Source organism: Sturnus vulgaris, chromosome 22 (genome assembly GCF_052056855.1).
Source record: "Sturnus vulgaris isolate bStuVul1 chromosome 22, bStuVul1.hap1, whole genome shotgun sequence".
Taxonomy (NCBI): Eukaryota; Metazoa; Chordata; class Aves; order Passeriformes; family Sturnidae; genus Sturnus; species Sturnus vulgaris.
In genome coordinates, this window is record NC_142264.1 from 4,486,379 (window position 1) to 4,513,966 (window position 27,588).

Sequence of the window (27,588 nt, forward strand, 5' to 3'; positions counted from 1 at the left end):
AGGAAACCGGGGGTGTTGCCATGGCAACGCCGCGTGTGGTGACTGGGCCCGGCCTGCCCGCTATGGCGGCTGTGAGGGACCCGCCAGCACCTGAGTTCATGGTCATAACCACCTATCCGGCCGACGGTGCCAGGCACCACAAACAGCGTCCCTCCCCATCCCTACTCCAGGACATTCACACAACCTTTAAAAACCTTGGGCTTTTTTGTTGTGTGTTTCGGTTTTTGGTTTATTGTGGGTAGTTCTTTGGTTTTGTTTTGGTGGTGGGTTTTTTTTTGTTTTTTTTTTGTTTTTTTAATTATTAACTAAAATAACCAGACAAGGGACTGGGGAATTTGAGAAAAGCATAATCTGCTTTATTTTTTAATTTTTTTTTATTTAAATAAGGAGAATTCTTTCATATGGAAAGAGCTAATACAATCACATATTTGAAAGGAGAAACAATAGGTACTGAAACGAGGAGAAGGGCAATAAAGAGTGTGCCGCAACTGGCCTGGTGATTCCGTGATTCGAATTCCGGTCCAAGTAAAAGTTTCCAAAAAATATAAACAGGTTGCACGTTACACAATTATCCATCGTCTGCCCTTTCAAATATCTGGTCTACATGAAAAGACAAAGAGAGGAAAGGCCAAAAAAAATTTACTATACAGGTCATGAAGTTAAAAGCTTTAAGGAGGACAATATCCCCTTGAGAAACAACAAATGCAATTTATACAGAACCAGAGGGAGGATTCCAGCTAAGGACAATGCCTCAAGACATGCTAAAGGGTGAGCGCCTCACTGCTGCAGCTGTGATTCCTGGGGAACAGTCAAGGACATCTGGAGCAGCCAGACCAAGCCACTAAACCAAGGGAGTGTTTATGGCCACTGGAAAACCCGGTGGTCTTTGAATTAAAATAAACAAGAAGAACAGCTGGACTCTACTGTTTCTTTTTTGCTTCAGCAAAACACACCTTTTCTGTCCATGGGCCACCACTAAGCACGCTGGTGGCTGTCGTAAATTAAATTTTATTCACCAATGCAACTTTCTTATGAAGAAACTGGGTTGCTGAATAAAAAATAACCAGTGCTACAAGGAATTAACCTGTGCTTAACCAGCCTGGAGCAAAAGAGAGGGTTAAGAAAATGCAACAGAAGAAGGTCCTGGCATGCAGGGATGCTGGCTGCAATGTGACTGGAGTAGCCAAGAGGTGAGACACAGCAAAAACACCGGGCTCATTTTGAATATCTATAAATACACAGGAACCACAGGGCAGGTTGTGGCTGCAGCATTCCTGCAAGGAAGGTGTTGATGGAGTGAACGCCACACACACGGGAGTGCAACGGGCAGCAAACACATCCAGAGGTGCTGACACTGCACAGCTGGCACAGCCAGGAGCAAGCTATGGAACATCAACAGCAATACCTGTGCCACTGGTGACTGTGCTGCTTCTGCTTGCATATTTAATGTATACTGGAGTGCCTTTTTTTCCCCCCCACTGTTTCTTTTTTTTTTTCTTCCCAGACTTCAATGTTGATTTGTTTTTATATCAAGAGCTAACAGCAGAAATAGTGGGGAAGGCAGCATGACTGGAGCTGCTGGCCATGACTCTCTGTGTGACAGGGAACTGATCACACAGCTGCTTCAGAGCCTCTGCTGAACACGAGCAGCAGACTCAGCCTCTGAACATTCCTGCTTCACCCCTTGTTGCTGGAAAGATGGGCTCCACCTTTCCCTCCCACTGCACCATGCACCTTTCCCAGCAGAAGGAGCCTGCAATTTGGTAGCTGACTTCCAGTCAAAGCAAAAGCAACTCACAAAGGAATAAATCAGCAATAAATCAACCCTTCAGCAGTGCAGACAGCAAGCAGAAGGACTCTCTGTAACCGTATTGGTATATTCTGTGCATCTCCATCCTCCTCTCCACGCTGGATTTTTAATCAGCATTCCAGCTCCCTTGGCATTTCTGCTCCTTTGAGGATCAGAGGCTTTTCCTTTTGACTCCAGAGCACCACAAACTGCACTAACCTTGGACTAGCTTTAAACAAACAAACAAACAAACAAACAAGCAAAAATATATGCCAGAGAAGGATATTGCACCGTAGAAATTTGGGCTCTAAAACTGCTTTCCATCACACAAAACTCCACTAAGTGAGAGAGAGTCTTGCCAACTGCAGCTGACAGTCACGCAAAGTTGAGAAACGGAATGAAGCTCACATGCATTTCTTGGCCTTTCCTGCACAGAATAATTCAGACATAATATATAAATAGAGCAGTGAAACAATTACTTTTTCACCTAGACCTACAACATCAAATACGTATAAATAAATTCTAGTGTTTTATTCTGTTGGGAGAAGGAATGGAGGGATTAAAAGAGAAAGAAGGGTGACCTTTTTCAACAGGAAATTTTGTAGTTCTGATGGCATTTACACCAGAGGGACTGCAGTAACTTGGATCTCGCAATAACCCAGTTTCTCCAACACGTTTGACCATTTTGAAGTCACACAGGTGGGAGGAAGGAGGTTAGTGTCTTTGTAAAGCTGAAGTAGTGTGTCTAGAGTAGGGAAGAGATGAGAAGAGGGGGCCTCAGGTAAGTCTCTTTAGCCATTAGTTAGATTCTGGGCTCATATTAGCTAGGGCCAGCTGGGCAGAAGGATAATAAAAAAAATCCCGAACAGACAATTCTGCTGTTAATGGTATTTCAAGGGAGAAAATAGAAACAGGGTGGGATGACTTACTGGAGGTGCAATCTTTGGAAAACACTGGGAGCAGGACTAGCAGATGAGGATGCAGATCTGGGAGATGTCTGAAAGTTGGGGAAATATTTGTCACTAAATCTCAAACTCTGTACTTTAAGGAGGATGCTAGAGAGATGCTGGCACACTCTGCTCTGAAATTAAAATCCATAAAACCTAAGAAAAAAAGAGCTCATATTTTTTCTTAAAGTACCATCCTATCCCTTTCCCTTCGGGTTCTCTGCCATGATCCATGGGGACACCTGTGGAGAGGGGACATTACTATGCCTAAGCTAGTTTAGGTCTCTAAGCTCTTTAAAGCTACTGTATAAAAATCATATTTATGCCTAGCTTAAAACTTCAAATGCATCCTTACAAAGTTACAAAGGATCTTTTTCCAGAAAAGGGAGAGGGGGGGGAAAAAAAAAAGAAGCAAACGAAGAAACAAGAACACCTTTCAGATCCCTTCCCCAATACATTCTTTGTTCAAAATATCTTCTTTGGAACCACCACCAAATGACTTTCTGCCACCCAGCAGAGGCCGATGCACAGCCCATGAGCAAGCTACCATCTCCAAAAATGGTTCTGTCCCTCACTTCAGAGTGACCAGCCTACTTTACATTTTGAAAGAGCTAAACAACACAAACCAAGTTAGCTGAAAGTAGTTTTAACTTTTGACTACCATCAGGTGAAGGACTCCAAGCCCTTTCAGGAACTTTTAAGTCCGTCCTAAAAAATCTACGTACACACGCGCACACACACACACGCACACAAACCAAAACCAAACAGCCAAAGAAATAAAACCCAACCTCTCCCACTGGGATCTTCCTTGTGTAGATCATCAAATACTGGAGAGGAGTGGTGAGGTGACGATGCTGTACACACACTATATGCAACTGCATCAGAGTAAAGAACCCTTTGCTGTTCACCTGGGGAAGGAGAGGAGAAGGATGATTCCAAACTGCCTCTGTAACCACGCGCTTCCAACCCAAAACAGGAGGTTCCAAGTGTGCCTTGCAGAGGGGCTCCCTTACCAACGCATTTCTATGCAAATTTTACAAAAGGCCTTGGACTAGAGGAACAGAAAGCAAGACTCAGGGAAAAGAGCAAAGCTTAGGAGAGCAGCCCCGAGGGATGAACACAATATAGGACAAGTCTCAGGAGACACGAAGAATTTCAGCAGCCAAGGCAGGGAGCATGAGAGAGCATCACAACTACAAAAAGTAGTCCATACAGACCCGTTGGCTCTAGAGCCAACTCTTCTGACCCATGTGCTGTGAGGAGAATTTTTTTCTTCCTAACAAATGTTACATTTTGTAAATCTATGATTTACATTTTGGTGTGTGTTTTTCAGTCACTAAAAAAATTCTAAACCCACAAAAAGGAAAAATTAAACACCTAGATCTGTATGAGCTTACAACAGAAATCTGGTGGTTTAGGTTTTTTTCCTTAAAATGAAAATGCCTAAAATTTTGTTGTGCACAAAGCACCCCAAGGCTGTGTTGAAGTGGTGCAAGTTTCAGGATTTATACACTGATGTACATGTCTTTAGTACACATTTCCTCCTAATGCAAGCACTGCTTCTAGTTTAAAACAAAAATACTGAAAAAGTAACAGATGTCATAACTGTCCTGTATTTTTTAATCAAATAGTCTGAAAGACTAAATTATCTGGGGAAATACACCCAAACAAACTTGAACTCTCAACATAGCACAGAACCATATACAAAACTAAGTGGAGTTTTGTCAGAACATCATTTTAGCTGAAAGGAATTCTTTTCTGAAAGGAATGAGGAAAGCAGAAAGAAGGGGGGAATGAGAGAACATATAAAAGTTCTGCTATAAACAAAGATACAGCTTTTTTGTAAAAACCTCAGCTGCCTTTAAAATGAAAAACCTCAAACTAAACCCCTCTCCCCCAGTTGCCACTCTGCTGAGACAGAAGTAGGGAAGGAGAAGGACGGGCTTTGCCAAGTGAGTGATCACAGCTACCTGTGGATGGGGCATGGGGAAGGGGGAAATTAAAAAAAAAATAAATGGCTAAAGCCACTTAAAAGTCACATGATCGGTTTGTTTTAAAGCAAGCAGGTCAATGTATATCCACTGTTTCAAACTGCTTTGTTGGGAGAGGGGCTTGAATGATGTCGCTGTAGTCAGTCAGTGTGGGGTGGGGATAGATCTGGTGAGATTTTCAGGAGATCCAGTGGGGTCCAGTCTAAGCTGTGGTGCCTCTCAGGCAGCAGGACCAGCTGGGCATCAGAGGTGCTCCTAGGCCTTGCTCTCCTCCACTTTGACTGCCTGAGGTTTGATCGCTCCTGTGCGCACTGGCTTCATCTGGTTTGTGGAGGCTGTTTCTTGCAGCTTCACTGCTCCCAGACTGGCTTTGTTATCATCCACCCGCTGCTTTGCCTTTTGACACAAAAACCAAAGCATTAGCCAGGACAGACACCTCAAGGCAGGCAGAACAAGCAAACTGTGACCAGCATTCACTCAAGACATCAAATTTGCTCCTGTAACACCTCACATTTAAGAATCTCAGTGTCTCACATATTTGGCAATGCAACTTATAAAAATTTCACAGTAGAACTTAGCAGAACTAATCTCTCCTGACTTTCAAATCACACAGAATTACACCTGAACCCAGTAAAACACCTAGCTACCCAAGGAGCTTCAGTTACACAGACCTGCCTTTCCTCTGCAGCCCAAGGTATAAGCACAACAGTGTAGAAGGGCCAATAGTTTTGGGCTGTACAAAGAACTCGGGTACACTACCTGTTGTACGTAGTGTCCTTGCACAGAGCCCATGCTCACTGCTGGTCCCGACGGCTTCCCGCTGGGGCTGGCAGAGCTAGGCCTGGAAATCGAAGAGTCGACAACATTCATGGAGTAAATTCTACAATGGAATGAGAGCCTTATTCATGTGTGAAAGAAAAAAAAGACAGCAAAGCAGCAATAGACAAGGCACAAGTCTGTGTTGTGCAGATCAGTGAGCTCCACAGTCCAAATGACAACACAAGGCTCGGTTAGGAGAAAAAAAATAAATTAGTGTCTCAAAAGCCTCAAGGATCTGATGTGCCTAGACATGAGCACTCCATCTTCAGGACCATGAACATTTATTCAGTGATGCTCAGATTTCACACCTTCACAAGGAACAAAAGCACACACCAATTCCAACCTGTCTCTGAGACTCAGTGAACAAGTAACTTCATGCACTTCTCACAAAGCACCAGGTTGGATACACACACACTGGGGCCCACACCCAAAATGAAAGCCATGACCATGCACTTAGATATGAGTATTTGGAGTGAAGTGAGCACGTTCTAGACATGAAAACCCAGGTGATCTTGTACAGGGATGATGGGTGCACCACGTTTTTCTCCCATCCTAAAAGGAGCACAAGTTCTGTGAACGTCTCACCTGTACGTGTGTGGGGACGGTACAGACCCTCCGGAGGACATGCTCTGTTTACCATCGGAGAAATGAAACCCTTTCATTTCCATCTGGGAGGACTACAGAGGAAAACGAGTGAGAGAGAGTATCATCTTCGCATTCACAAATCACTCTTTACTTCATATAAACACTTAAGCCAAATCTTTGCCCTTCTCCCCATTTTGCCCATTAAAAGAAAAAATATTTTTCAGGTGAAGAAAGTGAGGCTTGTAAGTGAAATAATCTGTTTGTATTAAAGTACCAAGCCAGCAGCACAAGCAAATACAGAACCTGGAAGTTAACTGCTGTGCTCTCTCTCCCCTATAGTAAGACAAACTTATGATATGAATCCATCAAACCAGACATGACATTAATATACCTACTCAAATGGACAAGCTTCACAACAGAGTGAAATATCTGGGCAGTATTCCAACTGTGTCTGGAGCTCACCACCCCTCAAGCACTCTGGGGAAACCTGTGTAAACATGTAATAAAACTGGAGACTCCAAACTGGATCAAGGCAGGATGTGGCTCCCTGGAAACAGAATGATGACCAGCAGCAAAACCTGAAAACTGCTGGCTTGCACTTTGGAGATGAGGGGAAAAGGGTTCCTTCATTTTAACAGCAATCCTTGGCTTGAATATTTAAGGATCCCAAACAAGCCATTCTCCCGTTTGACAAGCAAGGAGTAAAACTTCAACGCAGGAGGGGTTACTGAATGCCATGAGCAGCACCAGGAGTTAATCCTTACCTCCCTGCTGGCAGCAAGAACAGAAGGCTGGGATCCAGGAGGGAGGATTCTTCGGGGAGCTCCTACAGGCAGGTTTTGGCCCTGAGGAAGCTGGATGGACTGTGGCAGAAGCAGGGGCTGCTGGCCAGAGCCGTAGCGGGGCAGAGGCAGCTGGGAGCCAGGCACAGGCATTGTCAGCTGTGTGACAAGGACATGTAGTTACCTTAATGGCAGTAAGACTCTCGTGTTTGACATGCTGCCTCCCAATACCCTGAAAGCACGGCCGTGCCAAAAGGAAGCTCCCAAACAGTGCAGTCTGGCACGGAATAAACACAAATGACTGTAGCAGAGGGACTTTCACACTGAAATGGATGTTCTGGCAGTGCTGCCAACACCCTTACCATTTGGGTTTTTAACATGCCATCAAGTTAACCTAATTGCCCGTGGATAGGGGGGCTTTCCTCCCATTTCTAGAGCCCAGTTTCCCAGTCTTCCTCTTGGTCACTTCATGGGTCAGTTTTCCCTTCATACAATGGCAGTGTCAGGTGCTTTGTTCTCACCTTTGAAAATCTCCTGCACTCTTACACCAAAACATTTTGAGGACTGGACCTCCAGAGAAAGCAATGGGGACGTCAGCCCCATGTTTCACAGTGAGTTGCAAACCAATGATGGACATAATTAAGAGCAATTACAAAAAATATTGTAGCTCTCAGGGGCTGAGGCACCTCCTGTTCCCTCTGATTTTCTCACAATTGCTGGATTTGGGAGGTTCCACAGCACTTTAGAATACATAAATAAACCAATCTAAGGCTGGCAAAAGAAACCAAGTTACTCGCTTATGATGGATAAAGCATTTCTTCAAATATTTACTTTGCCAGTGGTTCTCTGTATTTTCCTCACCTAAGTTACTTTCAGGATTAACTCTTTACGTCAGTCACAACATAAAAATCCCTCTGAAACAAAAAATAAACCTTAACAAGTTGCACAAGATAAATGTAAGATGAGTTTAATAAAATTATAAAATTTCTCCAGAAAATCAGAGCACATGCCCACAAACACAGCTATGCTCACAGTAGAATCCAATGTTTTTATGTGAACCATGCTTTATTAAAACATTTTCACACATTGAAATTCCTGTTAGGATTCTGCCAAACAGATCAGCTGAAGTTGTAAATAAGACTTGGACGACAAATGAACTGAGAAGACGGATGAGCCTTTAATACAAGTTCCTAGTTGCCCTGGAAGCTGAGGTGATGGGAGAGATGATTGGGATTTGGCTCTCAGAAGAGGTGCTTTTAGGACAACCATTGCATCATGGCCTCCTATGCATGCAGCACTGGAAGGTTTGACTTCCAAGTGACAAAATGACATCTCAGCAGGGACAGACAAGGTATTAGCAACCATCTCATCAAATAAGGTGCTGCATATGTGAAACCATGGTTCACAGAACAGTGTCTCGGGGAAATCTTCCGCCTCTTTACAAAGAGGTTAGTTCAGACAGACATGTTACAACCCATTCTCAGAAACAAGTGGCTGTGAATTAGCCTGGACCAAAGGAGTGGCTCGCCAGTCCTGCTCCTAACCTGTGTGAGCTGAGAGTCCATCATCTGGGAGGCTCCCATACCAGCCTGGTTTATCTGCCCCTCATAAACCAGTGCCTGGCTGCCGTTCATGGGCTGATAGGGGGACCCAGACTGGGTTTTCACCACCTCCAAGGGCTGCATGCCTGGGAAGGCGGAATATGGAGGCTTCAGAGCAGTGCCTCCTGTCAGGACCATGGTGCTGGGCTGGGACAGACTGGGGTGCATGTACACCTGAGACCTGCAGGAATAAAAATATGCTTCAGTCATTATGCACAAAACCTTTGGAGACTGCACAAACACACCCTGCCAAACTGTATCTGGCCTGCCATCAGTTCTCAGACAGCTAAACTGACAGCCTGGAAACAAGCTGTGATACCACTTTCCATTTTAGTTACCAGGATTTTTTACTTCCACTCTTAAGCTTTTACAAACACATCCCTGTGTTGCCAGAATATTCAACAACACTGTGTAGTATCTAACATTTATGTTTCAATATCCCAATACAACAACCTGTCGATTAGCAGTTAAGGGAGGATGCAAGTTACCTAAAGTCTGCAGCAGTTTTGCAAAGCAGGAAAAAAAATCAGAAGTTAAAGATTCCAACAGCTCTGGCAAATAAAAAGGGGTTTTTCTTTAAATCTCAGTGTTCAGGCTTTGGAGGCACCAAGCACTAATTCAGATTTTTCACTCTCATGCTCCCTACACTGGCACTGTTATTAGGGGAAGGAAACAGCATTTGAACAAAGGGGAAAGGGAAGATGGGTGTGGGGTACCTGATCTATGTACACAAACATCAGGAACGTAAGAGAGCAAGCCACAAGGACAGGAAAACAGGAAGCAGTTACCTGAAGGGCTGTATGGAGCTGTACATCTCCTGGGACTGGGAAACAGGCAGACCACCCCTCAGTCCAAGCTGAGCTTGGGCCTGTAAGGATGTGTGGAGGGAGATGGGAATCTGTTGAGCAGCAGCAGCCTGCAGAAGAAATTAATATTACTGAGAGGTACAAGAGGAGCCAGGAACTCTCTAAGGCTGTTAAAAACCCATCAGTTTCCTGCATGAGTCAATCTGCAGTGATAATTACCTACACTGGGCCTTTACCCAGCCCTGCATCATTCCCCAGAATAGCAGCACTGCCAGAGAAGACACTGCACAGGCACCCAGAGGTTGATGCCTGCAAGAGGCATTTGATGGACATGAGGGAACCAACACGCTCCTCACCAGAGCAGGTAGTGACAATCCCAGCTCTCACCTGCCTCTACTCTACCTGGAAAGAGCTCCCTCAGCTCTGTCAACATCCTATTTACTAGTTAAGTTCATTATTACTGACTGGCTGGGGAATTTACTGAGAGTCACTTCATCCCACACAGGCCTCAGCATCTGCTTTAGTTAAAACCAGTCCGAGGGCACTGGTACAGGAGGGGAAGAACTCCTCAATTCCCTCCCTTCAGTTTCACTAAACTCTGACACCCACTGGGGAGTAGCATTGAAGGAACCTAATGGGAGCCATATCCAAGCTCCTTTGGGCTATGAAAGTGAAACATTACTCCTCATTTCTTAAATGCCACCGTGAAGAATCCTTGAAATACCACTTGCAAGCTGTACTGCTCCCTTACCTGTTGGTAGCTTTGCTGCTGAGGTATTGTCTGAGGGACCAGGCGGGGCTGACTTGCAAACACGTGGCCATCCAAATACAAGGGTGGAATATGGTTACCTGGACATCAGAAAAGGCAGGCTGTAAATTCAAGGTACAGGGGAGATCCAGGCATAGTAGACTGCAGAGATCTGCAGGTCAAGACTATTTCCTACCTCTCAGCAAGTTAACACAAACATAGTACCCATTCAGAAGAGTCTGTAAATCTCCTAAATCCACATACCAACATCAGCAGTAGCAGGATTGCTGAGAATGAATCATACCTTTCTGTAAGAGGCTAAATGTAAACCCAGGTTTCCCACCTCCACAAGAGTCAGACACTAGCAGTTCAGAAGTTGGTAACCTGTACTCTGAACTAAATGCCGGAAATCTGCTCTGCAATCATCTCATCTTTGCAGCTAAGAGGGACAGAAAGAGCAAACAAGGCGTTTAAGGCCTTGACACATGAGATCTAGAAGCCATATTCACCCCAAGGGTGGCACCAATTACTGACTGCTGTGCCACTCCTGTGCCTTTGTGCAGATCTGAAACCACGGGATTAAGCAGCAAGATTAGGGAGAGTGAGGAAGGAAATCACCTGACTTGGAACAATCCGTTTACCAAGTGGAAGCTAATAACAGAGTCACTGCACATTTCACTCTGCTCTTGAACTGAGACATAAGAAAAACAGCGCACACCTGAGAAGCTCTCTGGGACCCAGGAGTCATCCCATGGAGAGAATCCCAGTACATTTCCTCTTTCCAGATGCTCTCCCTAATTACACACACTAACATGACTGAGTTAAGCTTTTCCTTTAACTAAAATACAGCAACACCTTCCCCCTTCCCAGAGTTCTGCGAGCTATAAGCCAGTGTTTGTTTTGCTATAAGCAAAAGGTGCCCAGAACCTGTGACTTCAATGGCAAAACAACCAGAGGAATGGCTGATAATGACATTGAGACTTCTGAAGCCCCACAGCCCTCTTTTTTTCTATTCTACTGGGCACACAGTAAAGGGTAAGCAAGATCTACTGAGATAGCAGAGACTTGCCACTACACAAGGGAAAGCTGTATCAAGCTTTCACCAGTCACATTCTTCAAAGTGGGGAACAGTCCCTCTTCCTGTCTTGCCTGAGTTACAAATCTGTCAAACACCAGCCAGCCAGTTACTCTACACAGAAGCTCTTCTCACCATGCTCTCATCTACTAGAACCAGAGGATGACTCCCAGATAACAATCAGACAATGCAAATGCTGCTGCAGTTTTCAGGTACCTGGAATAGATGCAGAAGGTGCTACAGACGCCACAGGCATAGGAGGCATAGAAACTCCACCAAAAGAGCTGTAGCTGACACCGTTGGAAGCTCCAACACTGGAAGGAGGCTGGATGCCTGAGCCTGCACCTCCTGGGGAATTCTGTTCTGGTAAACTTGGAGAGTTTTCCCAAGCTTTACGAGCAGACTCCATCTATGGAAACAAAGAAAAAATAACTACAGACAGTTCAAATGGGGAGGGCATTACCAAAGCCTACAGCTGCTCATCTGTGTCCTATGAGCTCAAATTCACTGCACTCTAGGCATAGGGGAAAGCTGACAGGTCTGAGGTCAGGGAGCTCTACAACAGTTTCTAATGGACAAGAATCCTTCACGAATACTCAAACCCCTCGGTATTTGCTGAGCTTCTTGGGTTTGGGGTGGAGGTGATTTTTGTTTCGGTTGCTGTTCTTGTTTGTACACTTGAGTTTTGTTTGGTTTTTCCCTCTCTTTACACCACCAGGCTTCCCGGGATCCCTGAGCAGCCACCTTACCCAGTACTGAAACAGGAAAGCTCTGTTGCACAAGTTCTACAATTGGTAAGGACTTCTTGCATTCAGGAAACACACACCCCTGCACTCATGTTGAACAGTATATATGCACAACTTTTACAAAATCTAATTGAAATTTTGCAATACCTAGCAAAATACTCTGGGAAAGATCTCCCCACCCTCACTGTTCTGCTCACAGAGACATGGTATCCACACACCTTCAGCTTCCTTACCTTAAGAGTAAGGTCTGCAGTGGGGAAGGACATGGGGTTCAGGCCAATGCAGCGCTGGAGGTGATGATCCCTTCGCAGGATGGGAATGGACTGTGTTAACCCTGCCTGAAGAGAGAGTCATAAAAGGTATTTGTGAACTCTCAGGAGTGTGTTAAGAGTCACCAAGGCTGACAGAGGGTTCAGCTGGGCAGCTCCAGTAACTTCATGTCAAAGAATGCAGTCCTCAGTGGTACTGCAGGAACCAAGTACCACGTTCAACTGGGATCCATTCTCCTCTTGCAATAAAGGAAGCTTTGGTTATGTGCAAAGACACCCCTCTATGCTGAACGACACCAGTTTCCACTTAAACATCAGTATGATCCAGTAACTTCCATTTGCAGAAGGGTTCTCCTTCCTGTCCCGTATTTAGAAACTACCTAAGTTTCTGACAAAACTTGTTTCTGAAAAGAAACACTCTTTAAAACAAATCTCCAAAATCAAAACCAAACAGCCTACAAACTTGAAGACATTTCAAAAGCAGCTTTGTTTGTGTCCCACTGTCTGTTGCTACCAGCTGGGCTTTCAGTGTGCTCACTCTTTCACACAGAATAATGAAATACCCAGATGGCTGGAATAAGCTGGGAAACCTCCAAGAAGGCCTGACCACCAAGTTACAGTTCTCTGCCTTGCTATAGCAGATGAAACCTCCTGAGGAAGCTGGGCAGTCTGGGTCTAAACATGTCACTACCTGCATCATGGCCATGTCCAATACTTGTGTGTCTCAGGGGAAGGGACTGGTCATCTCGGAGATGGCTTTACAAAGGTCACAATGATAATGAAGTTGCTCTCTACATTACTTCTGAGTTTGTGACACTCATTTTACCAAGTCATCTTGAGATTTCCATTTTGGATTTCAGTGATATGTGCTGTCTAAGCATGAAGTATGAAGTCAGATGCAAACATGCTTGGTCTCTTTGGAAGGATCTGAGGTTTACCTAAGGATTATCTCCAACGAATCAATTAAAAAAAAATAAACTTACATTACTGGCCAAGGCATCCTGCAATTTGGTGACAGGGTTAGCTGCAGTGCCAGAGGCAGAACCAGGTGGCAAGCTGAAGTCAGAGTCCTGAAAAAGCAAAGCACACTAAATTCAAATCCAGGTCCATGGGCTACCCCTCTGCATTTCATGGTTAATGACTCTAAGCCTGAATTATGACACTACAAACTAAAGACTGATCTCCAGTAAGCCTTGCTGGAAACAGAAAAAAATTCTCAGCACTCAGCAGCAGGCAACCCCCACAGGCACACAAAAGCTTGGCTGTGATTTTGTCCTTAACCTCTGTTACCACCCCAGCTGGTCCTTGGGACAGTATTTCCAAGTGGATACTACTGTTTGCCAGGACATCCCGAGTACCTGGTCTGTGTCAGAAATCTAAGGCAAACCTACAGCTGGAAGCTTCCTCTAAATAATCCTTCTGCCTCAAACCACCTTTCACATCTCAACAAGATCAAATCACCAAGAAGATAAAATGAAATTCAATCCTCACTTTAGGATTTACTCCAAATTCAATGGGTGGCACAGGAAGTACAGAATCCACGTGAATTTCCACCCCATTAACAGGGGGAATATTCCCTTCCAGCCGTTCCGTTCCCTCCGAACCCTTTCTGTTTTTCAGGGAGCGTTCGTTGCCGATTGGTCCAGGCTTGTGTTCCTTGTTCTGTCCTGAGCCTTGATCTGAATCCTTAACAGGAAAGCAGAGAGGCTGAGACACAAAGACCGAATAACCCAACCTCAAACCTTAAAAACCACTGTCAACAACAACAACCACTTCACAAGATCTCTCACTCTGCGCTCTGGCTTGGCTGAGAATCCAGATTACCTTTTTATCAGTTTGCTTCTGCACTTGCTCCTTCTGGCAGTCAGGCTTTGGGTCCACCAGGGCAGCCCCATTCATCTCCTCTGGTTTGAGGGTGCCATACGGAGAACTGCGCTGAGAGGAGGTGGCGGAGGATTCCCGAGACTCTGCGCTCAAGTCAATGCCACTATCCCCCTGGCTGCCTTTAAATCCCTGCTATGCAAAGCACGAAATGTGTTAAAGCCCCGGACTCCGACCCAGCGTCACTGAGGAAAAAACATCCCAGGAAACAGCAAGATCATGTGCCTTTTTCAAATCACCATCCTGGTTAAGTGCAAAGGAGTTGGGCCTGACCTGCAGCACCCCTTGGCTGCTCCTTCAGCTCTACACAGCCCTGAGAAAGGTGAACTGATGCACCAAACACACCACGGCTTCAGAGTAAGGAAATGTGTCCCACAGAACAACTAGGCTGAGATTGCCAAACTCACTTCATATGCGATCCAAACCAAATTTCAACTCTTGGTCTCTGGAGATGAAGCATACAGGAACTCCTCTGCCCTCCCTGCATCAAGGCTACAGCTACACACTGTTCACAGGCACAAGGCACAAACAGGACCTATGGGATTCCACCCTCCTCATTCGCAGTCTGTACCCAGTGATGAGGATAACCCTGGAGTAGCTCTATCATGCAGTTACTCCAGATTTATACCCACACACAACACCAAGCAGTGCTTGGCTCTCTAGGTCAAGATTGGAACAGCATCAAGCTCAAATTAAAACTGCAATGAGACAGTTTAAAATGGTACAAGCAGAGCCGAGAGTCACTAAGCACAGATGGAGCAATGAGAAGCATAAAAGCCACCTGCATTAATACTTCATACACACAATACTTGAAGGGCACCTTAGGTGCCACTTACCTCGGTGCTAGACTCAGTACCATTAAAGGTATTTACAGGCTTGCTCCAGGAATCACTGCCAGGAGACTGAACGGAAAGTGCTGGAAGAGAATGGAGGGCAGGGTTCAGCTGCTTGAAACACAGCTATGAGCACACCCTGTACATATTACACCATCAACTTTCCATTTCTAGACATGAGAAAGGGTATTTTCACCACCTCAGAAAGTTAAGTGTTTCCCAGACATCCGAGACATGATGCAGCAGAGAACACAGGGTATGAGGAATGAGTAGAGAACAGGGTGAGATTTCTTAGGGAACATAACAACAGAAGAAAAGTCAGAGAAAAACAAGGGAGGCACTAGCTGTTCAGGGTTAGAGATGAGAAAACGTAGGAAAGCAAAATAAGAAAAAGTCTCAAGCAGATCCAGCTCAACCAGCTATAAAACGCTGTATTGTAGGATCTTAATGTGAAACAAAGACCCAAGAAATAGATTAGGAGATTGACATGGCCAGCAACAGGAGCAGGATGACAGTGGATATCAGAACAGAGGCTACTCCACACGTCTGGCAGCTCCCCCCTCCCACTCCCAGCATCAGACAGGAGGGGGTTGTCTCCTCTGAACCATGGACCCCATTCTTGCTGCACACCCCTGAGGACTCCAGCTCTGTGAAACCCTTTGGAACAAACAGACCCAAGCCTACCTGGGCTGTTGCTCTCCCAAATCTCTGTGCCCAGGCTGTTTCCAGACACTGTTACATCACTCTGCTCCAAGCACAGGCTGTTCTGCTTCTTAGCAAATCGCGGTGGAATGCGCGACTGCAGGACGCGGGCCTTGGCTGGTGCCTGTGACAGGAAAGGCACAGGTGTCAGACTGGGAGGTTCCCCCAGTCTAACAAGACTGAAAGAGATGCCTTCTGCAGTGTGAGATTTTCTTCTGGCAACAACACAGAGTGCAAAGTCCTTCAATGCTCCTGCTGCCCAATATCCCACCAACTACAGACAGCAGCTGGCTTAGAGAGCCAAGCTGCTTTGGATGAAGACCACTCTAGAAACTTTACTCCCAATTAACAATTCTGCTGCAAGCCAAGAATAATCAGAAATCAAACTCCCCTTTTCAGACCAGCAACCCTAAATATGTTTCCGGGGCCCAGTGCAGGATCTGTACTACTTTGGCTACTACTTTGTACTACTATTGTCAACTGTGTGTTTTTCTGTTCATACAAACACCTTCTGGGGCCTTGTTTCTCTGACTGCAATCTAAACCATGTAAAAGGTCCAACTTTTCTGCCTCCCATTCCTCACCTGAGCAGCCTGCTCCTTCTTCCTTCGCTCCTCTTCCAGCAAACGACGCTGCTTTTTAGTAAGAACCTCAATGAATCCTTCCCCTGCCATGGAACCAACTTCATTCTCTTCTGCTGTGTTTGACACCCGATTATCAATGATGGTATCTGAACAAAGCACACAGGGGAGAGCAGAGTGCACATGTGTGGGCATATAAAGCTTTATAATTGCAATAATTTAAACAGTGTGCTCCATGCCACAGTAAGTTCACCTAGCAACATCGCAGCTACATGAAAACAAAATCAGACAGTCTGCTGACATCTACCAGACACTTCATCTTGCAGGACTTTGCTGTCTCCTCTGTTTCAAGACGAGTACATTTCAGCTTGAAAGCTTGGGAATGGGAGCTGTGTGATAACTCAGGTAATTCTCTTTTCAGAGACACTCATTTCTTGCCTCCCTGTCATTAGCTCAGTCTCTCATTCCTCACTCTGGATGCTCTCCCAACTTCCTTCACAAAATATAAATTTCAAGCCTAAAAGTACATTAGCATCTTAGAGAGAAATACAGTAATATTCTCCCTAAACACAAACTTTCTATAGAAGAAACATTAAAGACACTGCCAGATCTGACTGAAAAGCTTGTGTCTTAAAATTTACCAACAATTTTACCTTCCATGTTTTTCTACTTAGATACACAAGGATTTTCTTGTTTCTGTAAATAAATAGAAAAAAGCTCCTACCCTGATATTAAAAATTGGACTGAATCAGTCTGTCTTGAAGTCAGCCATAGTATGTTATCCTCTTAAAGAAACAAATGAATCACGATACTCACTTCCATAACTCAGTTCGAACTGTGACAAGGCCTCTCCCTTCTCACTTGTTCTTTGTGCAGCGGATTTGTGCTCCTTCTCTGGCTTTTTACCTGGCCCCTCTGCACTCTCTGAGTTCACGTGGGAGGCCCTATCCAAGCTATAAATGGAGTGGCTGCTCCCACCACTGGTGTTGCCAAGGCCTCCTCCTTCTTCTGGAGACCTACACAGAAAGAAGGGAAAGGATTTAGTTTTGTCACTAGAACACGAATAAAAGTGACAAGAAAATGCATGGGATGTATATCCTCTCCTTCAACATCTACAGATACCAAGATAAGAAAACAACGTTACCTTTTGCTCTTTATCAGGGTCCCGTTCTGCTGGCTCTCGTATCTGGAAGCTGCTCCCACACCAGTCCTGACGGACTGCTCTGCAAACCCTGCTGGCTCAGCCTTGCGGCTCTGCCTGTCCACCAATGGCCTCTGGCTGGAGAAGCTCCTCTTTGCCAGCTCCCTCTTCTCTCCCAAGCTCCCAGTGCTGAGGCCACCTTCCAGCTGGCCCTCACTCTCTGCAACTCCATCTCTTCTGTCCCGCCGCTCGCTGAAGTCGCTGCTCTCAGATGCTGTCTCCCACTCCTCATTGGCATGGTCTGAAGAGTTCTGGTAGGAGAGCTCAGGAGAGCGTCTGCCCGAGATGCTGCTCTTGTCTGCACTGCTCAGCTTGGGTCTGCCTGGCCACTGGCTGGGCAGCAGATTAGGGCCGCCCTCCTCGGGGTTCCACTGCCCGACCGATTCCCTCTCCTGCCTGAGGCGCCTGAACCGTGGGGGCTTGTCCTGGCGGGGAGGACGCCGCCTCCTGAAGGGCCTGTTCTCGATGTTCTCCTGATCTGCTGAGTAATCCTCCTGGAAAAAGTGCCTTTTGTCATCCAGATGACTCTCATCAAAAACCCGGCTGGAGAAGGAATCCGTGTGTTTGTAAGAATCCTGAATGTAGTCCCTGTCAGATTGCTGCCTGCTCCCAAAAGCGTCTGATGGAGACGTGTGGCTGTAGTCCTGCCACCCTCCTCCCCCACTCCTGCCTTGCCACTGCGTGGGCTCCTTACCCATGAACCCCCTTCGCCCATAGCCAGAGTTGCTCAGTCTTGGTGGCAGTGATCTCCCAAAGGCTCTTGGAGCCCTCATCTTAGGATCCAGGCTATTGTGATCATCTGAATAGATTTTGTTGGACCTCCAAGACTCTTTGAAGTCTCCCTTTTTCAAATCACTGTCCTCCCTGTCCAGCACAGAGCCTTCATTGCTGTTCTCCGAGCCCCTCTGCCGGCGCCGCTTGGGGAGCTCCTCGTACTCTGACCCTTCACTGTGGGTCTCGCTGGCAATCCTGCGCCTGGGTTTGCCTCTGGGGAAATCCTCTGGCTGGTTGAACTCCCGGAGCCCTCTGCCCCGGCTGCTCCTCTGGTTGTTGTTGTAGACCCCCCTGCTGCTCACAACTGTGCCTCGCCCTCTGAAAGTGAACTCTCTGAAGCCTCTCCCTCGCCCACGCCCTTGACCTCTCCCACCAAAGGCTTGCTCCTCATCAATGAAGATCCAGTTGTTTCTTTTTGTGGGAGGAAGATCGCTGCTCTCTCTGGATAGTTTGTTCTCCCAGGTTCTTTCTGGCTTCTCTTCTTCCTCCTCCTCCTCTTCTTCTTCTTGGGATTTCTCAGCCTCTCGTGCAAGGCTGGTTTGGGAAGAACCTTTGTCATCCAGCAGATAACGCGTGGAGTTCAGCAAGGCAGCAGAGTCATCTGACTCATTTTCTACCTTCTGAGCAGCTGCTTTCTCCTTCAGCGGGCGTGAGCTGTCCTCTCCCTCCAGTTTAACCTTCTCCATCTCCTTCTCCTTCTCTTCCACCTTGAGGGCTTTCAGGACTGGCTTTTTAATGGGGCCTGACCGCCGTGTCCTCCCCATGTGCTCCTGGTGCTGCCCGCTGGTACTGCGGCTCTCGGGAGCCCACTCTGGTGTCTCCTCAGTGGCCGGTTTGGTACTGGCTCCTTCTTTCTTCCATGGGTCAGCACTGAATGACTGCTCATCCCGGGGTACTTCTTCAGCAGCTTCTGCTGCTGTTTCTGCAGGTTTCTGATGGTGGCTGATATCCCAACCATTATATTCAGGCTTCTTCTCTGCTTGGATAAAATCAGGCTCGAGGGGTGAACACCTCAGGTTAGCATGGCGGCTGCCAGCAGGACAGGCTTCCTGCACACTCTCCTGATGCTGGAACAAGAGATTTTGGCCTATCCTCTGAGAGGACAGGCAGCTGTCAAATTCTGCTTGGGCCTTCTTGTCAAAAGCATTCAAATATTCCTCCCCTCTCTCCTCAAAGAGATCTCTCTCTGGCCTTCCAGAAGCAGAGTAACTTTCATTCCTGAGAACGAAACAAACAACAAACAAAGTGAAGTCAGGTAATGCAGAGCACAGCACATCTCCAAGGGCCCAGACTGGATAGAAGAGGTGAAAAGAAATAAACTGAGGTTAATGCTAAATCATGAGGCAATAAACACCAAAATGCTGGGCAGAGCTGCTGTGGCCTCAGGTTGTACAGCCTGATTTGTGAAATCAAATGCACGATAAAGAAAACAGCTCCTATGATGGGCAGCAAACGTAAGAAACGAAGGGAGATTTAACCTCCTATGATGTGGAGAGCTGAAAACAAAGAATTGGTTTTAGAATGTCTAAAAAAAGTAGGAGACAAACTAGCAAGCATCAGACTCCCCCTCTCTCTCCAAACAGGCTCCAAGCTGGTCAGATAGAAAACTTCTGAATAGTTCAGTCTGTAAACACCTCCACAGCTAAAACACTCAGGAGTGTAAGGGTGCTCCCAGATCAGTACCTGGGCCTGTTCACAGACATCTTTCAGGCCAGTTCTACACCTGCTTTTCAGCAGATGGCATACAGCAGCACTTCCCATCCCAGCACGCATGAGCACAGGGGAATTCTGTACTCACCTGGCATGCAGCCCATCCATGCTCATGTTGTCAGCCTGTTTTTGATGTGACAGGGAGTATCCTTTGCTCTGCAGGGATGTGTAGCTGTCCTGGCCCCACACTGGCACAGGATCCAAGGGAGCAGTTTTCCTCTCTGCCTGCCCTGCCTGACAGTTCTGATCTTCAGACCGACAGCTGCTCCCACCGATGGAGTCCTGCTGAATCATGGGCTTCATAATTCCTGCTCACAACAGAGTTCATGCCATTAGCACTAGGATTTCACAGACAAGAAGAATTTAACAATCTCCTAGCTTGACTCCCCCCCTTCCTTCTTGGGCAGCAGGCAACTGCAGCCATGGAAACCTGCCTTGTGAAAGGGAGTCGGTGCTTAAAAAATGCCCAGCTGGGAAATACACCTGGAGTGATACAAAAGATGATAGAGCTCTCAGAGCCCAGCCCACACAGACACTGCACAGCATCACTGGCTTGGGATCAAGCAATCCACAAACTCCAGGAAATGATTTATACATCCTAATGTTTACATTCATACCTTTGAAGATTAGTAACAAGATAGGAAGGTGCAAAGTGCACATGGTTCAGGAACTACAGGGTTTCTCCATCACATTTCCTAAAGGAGGTCTATTAAGATTTCACATGTTTACAGCAACTCCAAAACTCATCCTTCTCCAAAAGGCAAGATCAGTGGATCTGCTACCCTTTCCTCCAAGGGGCAAGATCAGTCACACCCACTAAGGTCACAAAGCAGTCACAAAAGGTCTCCCACTGCAGTGCAGAGAATGGATAGACACATGTCCTCCCTCCCAGTCTCCCACCACTACCCACTGCAACCAGCTTTCCCATCCCCAGGGAAGAGATTCCAGCCAGAACACAACGTCTGGACAGAAGTTAAGACACACAGCAAACTTCCAGATATGAACCAACTCAAGAGCCAAGATAAACACTGGCAACACCTCACCTGAAGGGTGAAGGGCTGAAGGGTAGAAATCCACGGGGGTGCGACTCTGGGCCATGCGAGGGTCCATGTAGGAGGGCATCATCATCCAGCGGGGATCAAAGCCGAGCATCTGCGGGTGCGGCGGGTAGAACGTCCGCTGGGGGTGGGAGTGGGATGGGGGAGTATAGACCTGCTGCTGCCAGTGCTGCATCTTGTACAGCTGCTCCTGCAGGGAAGAGGATTGGACATGGTTGGGGTGCCAGGAATCACACTGGTCGGACAAAGGAAAACACATGCCATACATCAAAGGCTCAATTCCTGATCAGATGGGAGGGTGGAGCAGAGAGGGGTAACTCTACCAGCTGGGAATGTGGCAGTTGTTCTTCTGTAAATACCAGAGCAGCCACACTGTAACACCACTGTGGGCCAGGCTATGTGGCCAAACGCAAGGGATCAGCTTTAAGACCACAATTTGCATCTTCTCAACACTCCTGTGACTACAGGACAGCTTCCTGTTAAACACCACTTCATAGCTGGAATCAAATACTTTAGAAGACGTTGCATTTTTCAGGAAAGGCATCTCTAATTTATTGAGTGTGTATATATATTAGTTCCACCTCTGTCAGCTTAACAAATTAGATAAAAACAACTTAAACCACATTAAGAGAGCTACTAATATTTTAGTGTTTCCTGGGCATCCTTCAGAGACAGGCTGGCACTTGCAGGTTGTTTCCCCATCTCCCCCACGGCCAGTCCACCTTCCCTTAGCTGAGGACTGTCATGATGTTAATTTGATTTGACATTTAACTTTCGCTTAAGGTCCAAAAAAATATATATTTGAAGGGAGTTTTGTGTAACAAAGAAAACTTTCAAACACTAAACAGCTCCAATTAACATGAAATGCATCTACTTACTTGTCAAACGTGCCACCATAGTGTTTTGCTAAGCTTACAACAGTGTCAGATACTGTAACTGTTTATTAAAAAAGCTGATCCCCAACTGCAGAGCAAAAGAGACACCTTGAAATCTGAATCTGACACGTCATTACAGCAAGGAAGGCTCTGATAAATGCAGATTATATCTACATTATCTAGTTTTCTGGTACCTTGGAGAAAATATTTCATTCACAGTATCAACACTTTTCCATTCTTTTCATGGAGCTACCAAAGCAGCAATACAAGCCAGCCAAACATGCACTGCCTCATACATACTAACATCACAGAGGATAAGTGAAAATAAAATAAAACTTCACGTTCTCCAATAGTGATGACCTGTGGTATTATTAGCATGACAACAAAGACATCCAATTCCTTTTAGTTTAAGAGCATCTCTTTTCGAGAGTAACATTAAGCAGCGTTTGCTGCTGTACATCTGAATCATGAAAATGTCAACTGCAGAGCAACGAGCACAGGGAACATCCATAAAAGAGCAATTACTGAGCAAAAGCCAATTGTGAGCTCCTCACTAAGATCTGCAGCAGCGTTGATTATATCCCATTTGAAGTGGTTATTTTATGAAGAATGGCAATTAACTTTGCATTATCTGAAGCCTGAATACTCTGTCCCTTGGTTTGGCTCTGTTGCCCTACAGAGGCTCACTGCATCTGCCAGCAGAGCTGCACAGCACGTATGGCACATACAGCACTGAAAGGTCAGGCAAGAGCCAAGATGCACAAAGCACTTCAGCTGATGTCTCAGTGCCCCAGAAGAATTTTCAATGCAACAAAAATGAAACATTTAAGACCAAACATTTTTATGGTGCAAAGAAAACAATGATCTGAAAGAGCCTCACAGAAAAAAACCCGAGTAGGTATTAGATGAGAACAGAGCAAAGGACCGGCCCTCTGCAAAAGCAGGAGGTGGAATGAGAAGTGTGCCACTCCAGAACTCCCTCCCAGACCAGAAGCAGTCCAGCAACTTGCCAACCTAAGCACAGTTTGACCCTGGCAAGCAAATGGCTGCCCATGCCTACAATGGCAAGGACACAGCAAGCACTGAGTGACATGGAAGAAGCTGAACCCCAAGAGTTTTTCCTTCCCTTGTCCTGAGTGTTCAGGCACTGCAGCAGTGCTGAAGAACAGCAGCTCATCTTGTGCCAGAGACGTTCATCAGCTTCAAGGCTAGCCCAAGGAACAGAAGCTTTCCTGGGCCAGGCCTATACAAGCACCAAGACAGCCACTGATGCGCTCATGGTTTTGGATGTGAGAACATCCCCAGCTTCTCCTGCTCATGTGCATTTGCAAACCAGAGCTCTGCCACAAACCACACAGTCCTAAGAGTTCCCATTATCAGGAGATGCCCAGACAACCATGCACGACAAGTCAACATTTCTGACAGCACTGTATTTTTTTCCCAGGCAAGTGACAAACCTGGCCGAGCCCTACCCATAGCAGCTCCAGCATCACAGGGTGCAAAGAAAACTCATGTAGCCCACACAGAGCCTTTTTACCCAATCAGACTGGATATTTCCATGATCAGAAGTACTGAAAAAGGCCAGGGTAAAACCCCATTTATCTCCTCCCAGCCTAAAGACTGATGGTGTTGAGAACTGAGCAAACAATGGTTTAGGGGTCCAGAAAAGGGGTTGTGAGCCATTTACCTGCTGCTGTTGCTGCTGCTGCTGCCTCTGGAATCGTGGGGGAAGAGACTTCTGGTATTTGTTGAATTCTTGTGCTGGTGAGGGAGCTTCTCTGAGCTCCTCCTCACTGCTGCTTTGGGCTGCTGCTGCTGGAGCAGGACTCTCCTCTTCCAGATAGCCAACAGAGGCATCCTGCGTGTGAAACTCAGGGGTTGCTGCAGAGAAGAAAACAAGCCCTGAAGAGCCTGCTCATGACAGAGCTGGGAGTGCACCACCACCACACAACATACACAGGTGTGGGCATGTCCTGACTGCAATATGTGGCTGAACCTTACTACAATCACACACAGGATCCTTTACCCTGAGAGCCCTATAGAGGCTTTTGCCCATCTTGTTTGAATTATAAATTCTGAGATCCTTCTTTACTATCAGCCCTCTGCTTAAGCACTGGGGAGAAAGTCCTTTTCCCCTGGTTAGTCCTTAAACTTGCCAGCACTTAGTAGTTTTCTGATCTATGGCCATGAGCACTTAATATTATCATCCAATCATGAGAAGCCCATGAGGCCCATTCCAACAAGGCCTCTGCTTGCACAGCTCACTGAGCACAGATAAAGGCAACTAAAGAAGTTTGCATTTATTTTAATAGCTTTTTTAATTTAATCAACCTTTGTGAACAACGCAAAATACTCTGCAGAATACAAGCAGCAGCTGATCTCTCAAGGGCAGCTGAAGGACCCTCTGAACACTCCCTCCCAGGAAGGCAGGACTAACTCTCCTTCCCAGCACCCACAGTGCTATCCCTCCTGCTGTGCTTGGTGTTTTCAGATTTTTAGGAGTCTTCAGATCCAGTTCCTTGAGCACAATGTGATGGAAGGATCAGAAGGATCCATTGTGTCATCATTTACACCAACAGAAATTTCCTCCCAGGAACTCTCCCACTACAGGTAAGAAGAGATCAGCACAAAGGCAAAAAAAGCACTTTTTACAGGGTGAAGCAGGCAGTGTTTCTGTACCTTTACGGAAAGCGTGGCCATTCTCTTGTGCAGTGCTTTTCTCTGTGCTGGGAGGTCGAACATCTTCATGCTCTGTGTGTTTCTGTGCCTCCCCACTCTTCTGAGCCAGTTTGCATTTCTGATCAAGTTGTTTGAGCTTTGCAGCACAGGCTGCCAGACGCTCCTCCCTGGCTCGCCGCTCCTCCTCCTCCCGTCGCCTCCTGGCTCTCTCGACAGCCTCAGAGATCTCAGAGTGCACAAACTTCTGTCTCACAGGCACCTTTTCTTCTTTATCCTCGAGGGACTGCTGTCTGAGAACACTTCCCAACGCAGGCTTCTGCCAGAGAAAAAAACATTCCTCCATAAGCATGACCCAAGCAGCTCCTCTACCTTGAGATATGCATCCCATGATGACAATATCCCCTTCTGACTCCCTCCCCTCCATCCTCAAGCACAAATCCCCCTGTTACTGGGAAGAGTTATTGCTATTTGGTTCAGTAACTCCATTTTCTCACTGACAACCCCACTGTTCTGGACCAGCTTCAATTTCTTTTCCCTAGTGGAAGTGCTATGCAGATAGATTTCTCTCCAGGTAGATATAAACTAAGACTAGAGAAATTAATCAGCATCCCATTTCCAAGAAAATGTCAAATTGGCCTCTTAAGGACAGTGATGGGCTTCCAGCTCACCCATATGAGTTCAACCCACCTGGTATTCTGAGGCAGAGCTCCAGCCATTCAGCTTCCTCGGAGGCTGCTGTGAATCCTGCACTTTCCGGACTGGCCGGGACAAGCTGACTGAATCATTCCAATTCTTTCCCTCCTCCAAGGTGTGCTTGACATCTGCACTGTCTGCAGAGCTCAGGGAACACTGTCGCTGCCTTCTGGGATCCCAGCTGTTCCTGTCACAAACAGCTTTATTATTGCATTTGCTACTTGCCTCAAAAAGCACTTGCAGCCTGATCAAGTGACAAAGGCAACTGACTCTAGTAAAAAGGAAAGCTCACAAAAAAGCACCAGAACAAGTGATGTCCTTCTCTTAACGTGCATAAGGATCAACTCCACTACTGTGCAGCAGGATAAAGGCAAGAAAAGAAGAGGAAAAAAACCTGGCAAACTGGCAGTCAGCTGCTAGACCTACACATATCCTTGAAGATATGTAAAAACAGTAAAAACAACAAACCCTCAGCAACAAATCAGAGGGATCAAGACTTCACATTTAGAACTAGTTTTTAAAGATCCTAGTATTGCTCATTTTTACTGAAACAACTGTAGGTACAAATAGAGTGACTTCTTACCACTTCTGTCGTCCATCTTTAAGAGTTTCTTCCTCTTCTTCATCTTCACTAAACTTCAGTTTCTCAGAGTAATCCACTTCATCATGAATGCCTACAAAGGCAGCAAGGGAGAATGGATTTAGGAGAGGAAAGAAAGAGGTCCCTTGTCCTGATAAAGCTTATGGCCCCCTTAAACACTAAATTACAGGACACACAGGCTTGGCACGAACTACTCAAAAAGCCAAATAGCCAGCACCGGCTCTGGAAATCACAGAATAGCTTTGGTTGGAAGAGACCTCTAATGTCATTTACCAACCTCCCTCAAGGAGCAGGGACAACTTCAACTAGATCAGGCAAGAAATGACGTGAGCAGTGTGGACACACAGTGCTGAACAGCTGGGCTGGTCCCAGAGGAGGAGCAGCAAACAGCCTGGGAGTGGGGGCTGCAAAGGAGGACACAGTCACCACGCCCGACTGTGTGCAATTGGATACTGAATACCATGACTGAAAAGGCAGGACTAACTCTCCTTCCCAGTACCTACAGTGCTATCTCTCCTGCTGTGTTTGGTGTTTTCAGATTTTAGGAGTCTTCAGATCCGATTCCTTGAGCACAATGTGATGGAAGGATCAGAAGGATCCATTGTGTCATCATTCACACCAACAGAAATTTCACAACTACACAAAGCTCGAGCATGAAGGCACTTTACCTGCCCATCCATCATCTGCATCATTGTCCAGCTCATCCAGCCCCTTCAGGTTCTCTGCATTGATGATGGTGGGCCGAGGCACTCGCTCCATCTGCTGCCGAACCGGACGTGTTGGGCGAGACAGGCTGAGCCTGTTCTCTTTTCTGCAGGAAAATACAGAATTGGTTAGAAAATCAAAGAATGCAGAGCTGAGTTTGTAACACTGAATCAGTCCTTTTCTACAACACACTTACATACAATGCATCTGAGTTTCTCTCCCTGTCCAGCAGTTTCTTCCTCTTATCTACCTGGTACCCACTTCCTAGAACTTATAGATCAGAGCTGTATCCCCTCCAGTCCAGGATCACACACCAATTCCCATGTCCACCTGCTCTTCAGACACACAATGCTCACAGCCTTGCAACATTTCACACCCTGAACCTGCCTCTCAAGTGAGAAAGTGATAGCAGTCTTACCCATCCTGGTCATTCATCTGGAATTGTCTGAAAGGTACCCGGGGCTCAAGGCGAAGCTGAGGAACAGGGAAAGACCCTCGGTCCAGAGATGCAGGGGTCTCAGATGGCTGCTGTGGACACATCTGGAATGAAGCAAAGCAGAACAGCCTTGTTTTTCTCCTTGCCACAGGAAGGTTTACCCAGTTTAGGTTACAGCATGTGCGTGGCAGCTGCACCCACACAACGGGGAAACAAACATTTCACATCTGGCTGCCCAACAGGCCACATGCTCACGGTTCCCTCTCCAGCTCCAGAAGGAAAGGGACAACTTCTCTTTGGGCTGAGCAAGGCTGTGCTACACAAACTAAAATCATGTCAAACGAACGCTCCCTGGGCAAGCCAACTGAGAGTCCAGAAAACACATCTCAGCCGACTTCAACCCCAGCCTTACGTTAAGAACGAAGGACATCACAAAGGTGTGGAGAAAAGGGTCACTCACAAAAGCAGGCAGCATGTCATGGTAGGTGGGTGGCTGGTAGACGTTTCCCATGAACTGCGAAGCCCCTTTGCGGACGGGCTGAGCTGGGCGGAGAGACGGCTCCTTGGCATCGCTGGCGCTCGCTGAGGAGGGGGCCCCGTCTCCAGTGCTCGAGGTCTTGCTGCCCAGCTCAGCAGGGGAGGCGGTCAGAGATGTGGCAGAGGTGACGTTCCTCCCACCGCCCTCCCTCCAACTGGTGACAT

The 27,588-nt window shown here is 46.5% G+C and overlaps 1 protein-coding gene across 8 annotated transcripts in view; it reads right to left on the bottom strand.

Moving 5' to 3' along the window:
- Positions 1 to 334: 334 nt before the first annotated feature.
- Positions 335 to 27,588, bottom strand: part of PRRC2B (proline rich coiled-coil 2B) — a 46,651-nt gene continuing 19,397 nt past the window's right edge. For 2 of the 8 annotated variants that reach the window (XM_088177515.1, XM_014873234.2), the window contains exons 7-32: positions 27,347 to 27,588; positions 26,869 to 26,990; positions 26,414 to 26,556; positions 25,728 to 25,818; positions 25,139 to 25,331; positions 24,452 to 24,767; positions 23,460 to 23,653; positions 20,883 to 21,087; positions 19,928 to 20,147; positions 17,299 to 19,347; positions 16,971 to 17,170; positions 16,158 to 16,303; positions 15,557 to 15,698; positions 14,876 to 14,955; positions 13,983 to 14,174; positions 13,650 to 13,844; positions 13,142 to 13,228; positions 12,123 to 12,227; positions 11,360 to 11,552; positions 10,072 to 10,169; positions 9,303 to 9,430; positions 8,458 to 8,695; positions 6,896 to 7,072; positions 6,132 to 6,223; positions 5,487 to 5,607; positions 335 to 5,123 (exon numbers count right to left, since the gene is read on the bottom strand). In XM_088177515.1, the coding sequence (XP_088033641.1) occupies positions 4,983 to 5,123; positions 5,487 to 5,607; positions 6,132 to 6,223; positions 6,896 to 7,072; positions 8,458 to 8,695; positions 9,303 to 9,430; positions 10,072 to 10,169; positions 11,360 to 11,552; positions 12,123 to 12,227; positions 13,142 to 13,228; positions 13,650 to 13,844; positions 13,983 to 14,174; positions 14,876 to 14,955; positions 15,557 to 15,698; positions 16,158 to 16,303; positions 16,971 to 17,170; positions 17,299 to 19,347; positions 19,928 to 20,147; positions 20,883 to 21,087; positions 23,460 to 23,653; positions 24,452 to 24,767; positions 25,139 to 25,331; positions 25,728 to 25,818; positions 26,414 to 26,556; positions 26,869 to 26,990; positions 27,347 to 27,588 (6,110 nt within the window). In that variant the 3' untranslated portion in view covers positions 335 to 4,982. The remainder of the gene's footprint in view (positions 5,124 to 5,486; positions 5,608 to 6,131; positions 6,224 to 6,895; positions 7,073 to 8,457; positions 8,696 to 9,302; positions 9,431 to 10,071; positions 10,170 to 11,359; positions 11,553 to 12,122; positions 12,228 to 13,141; positions 13,229 to 13,649; positions 13,845 to 13,982; positions 14,175 to 14,875; positions 14,956 to 15,556; positions 15,699 to 16,157; positions 16,304 to 16,970; positions 17,171 to 17,298; positions 19,348 to 19,927; positions 20,148 to 20,882; positions 21,088 to 23,459; positions 23,654 to 24,451; positions 24,768 to 25,138; positions 25,332 to 25,727; positions 25,819 to 26,413; positions 26,557 to 26,868; positions 26,991 to 27,346) is intronic. The other 6 variants (XR_015808079.1, XR_015808077.1, XR_015808078.1 and 3 more) reach the window with 6 other exon arrangements.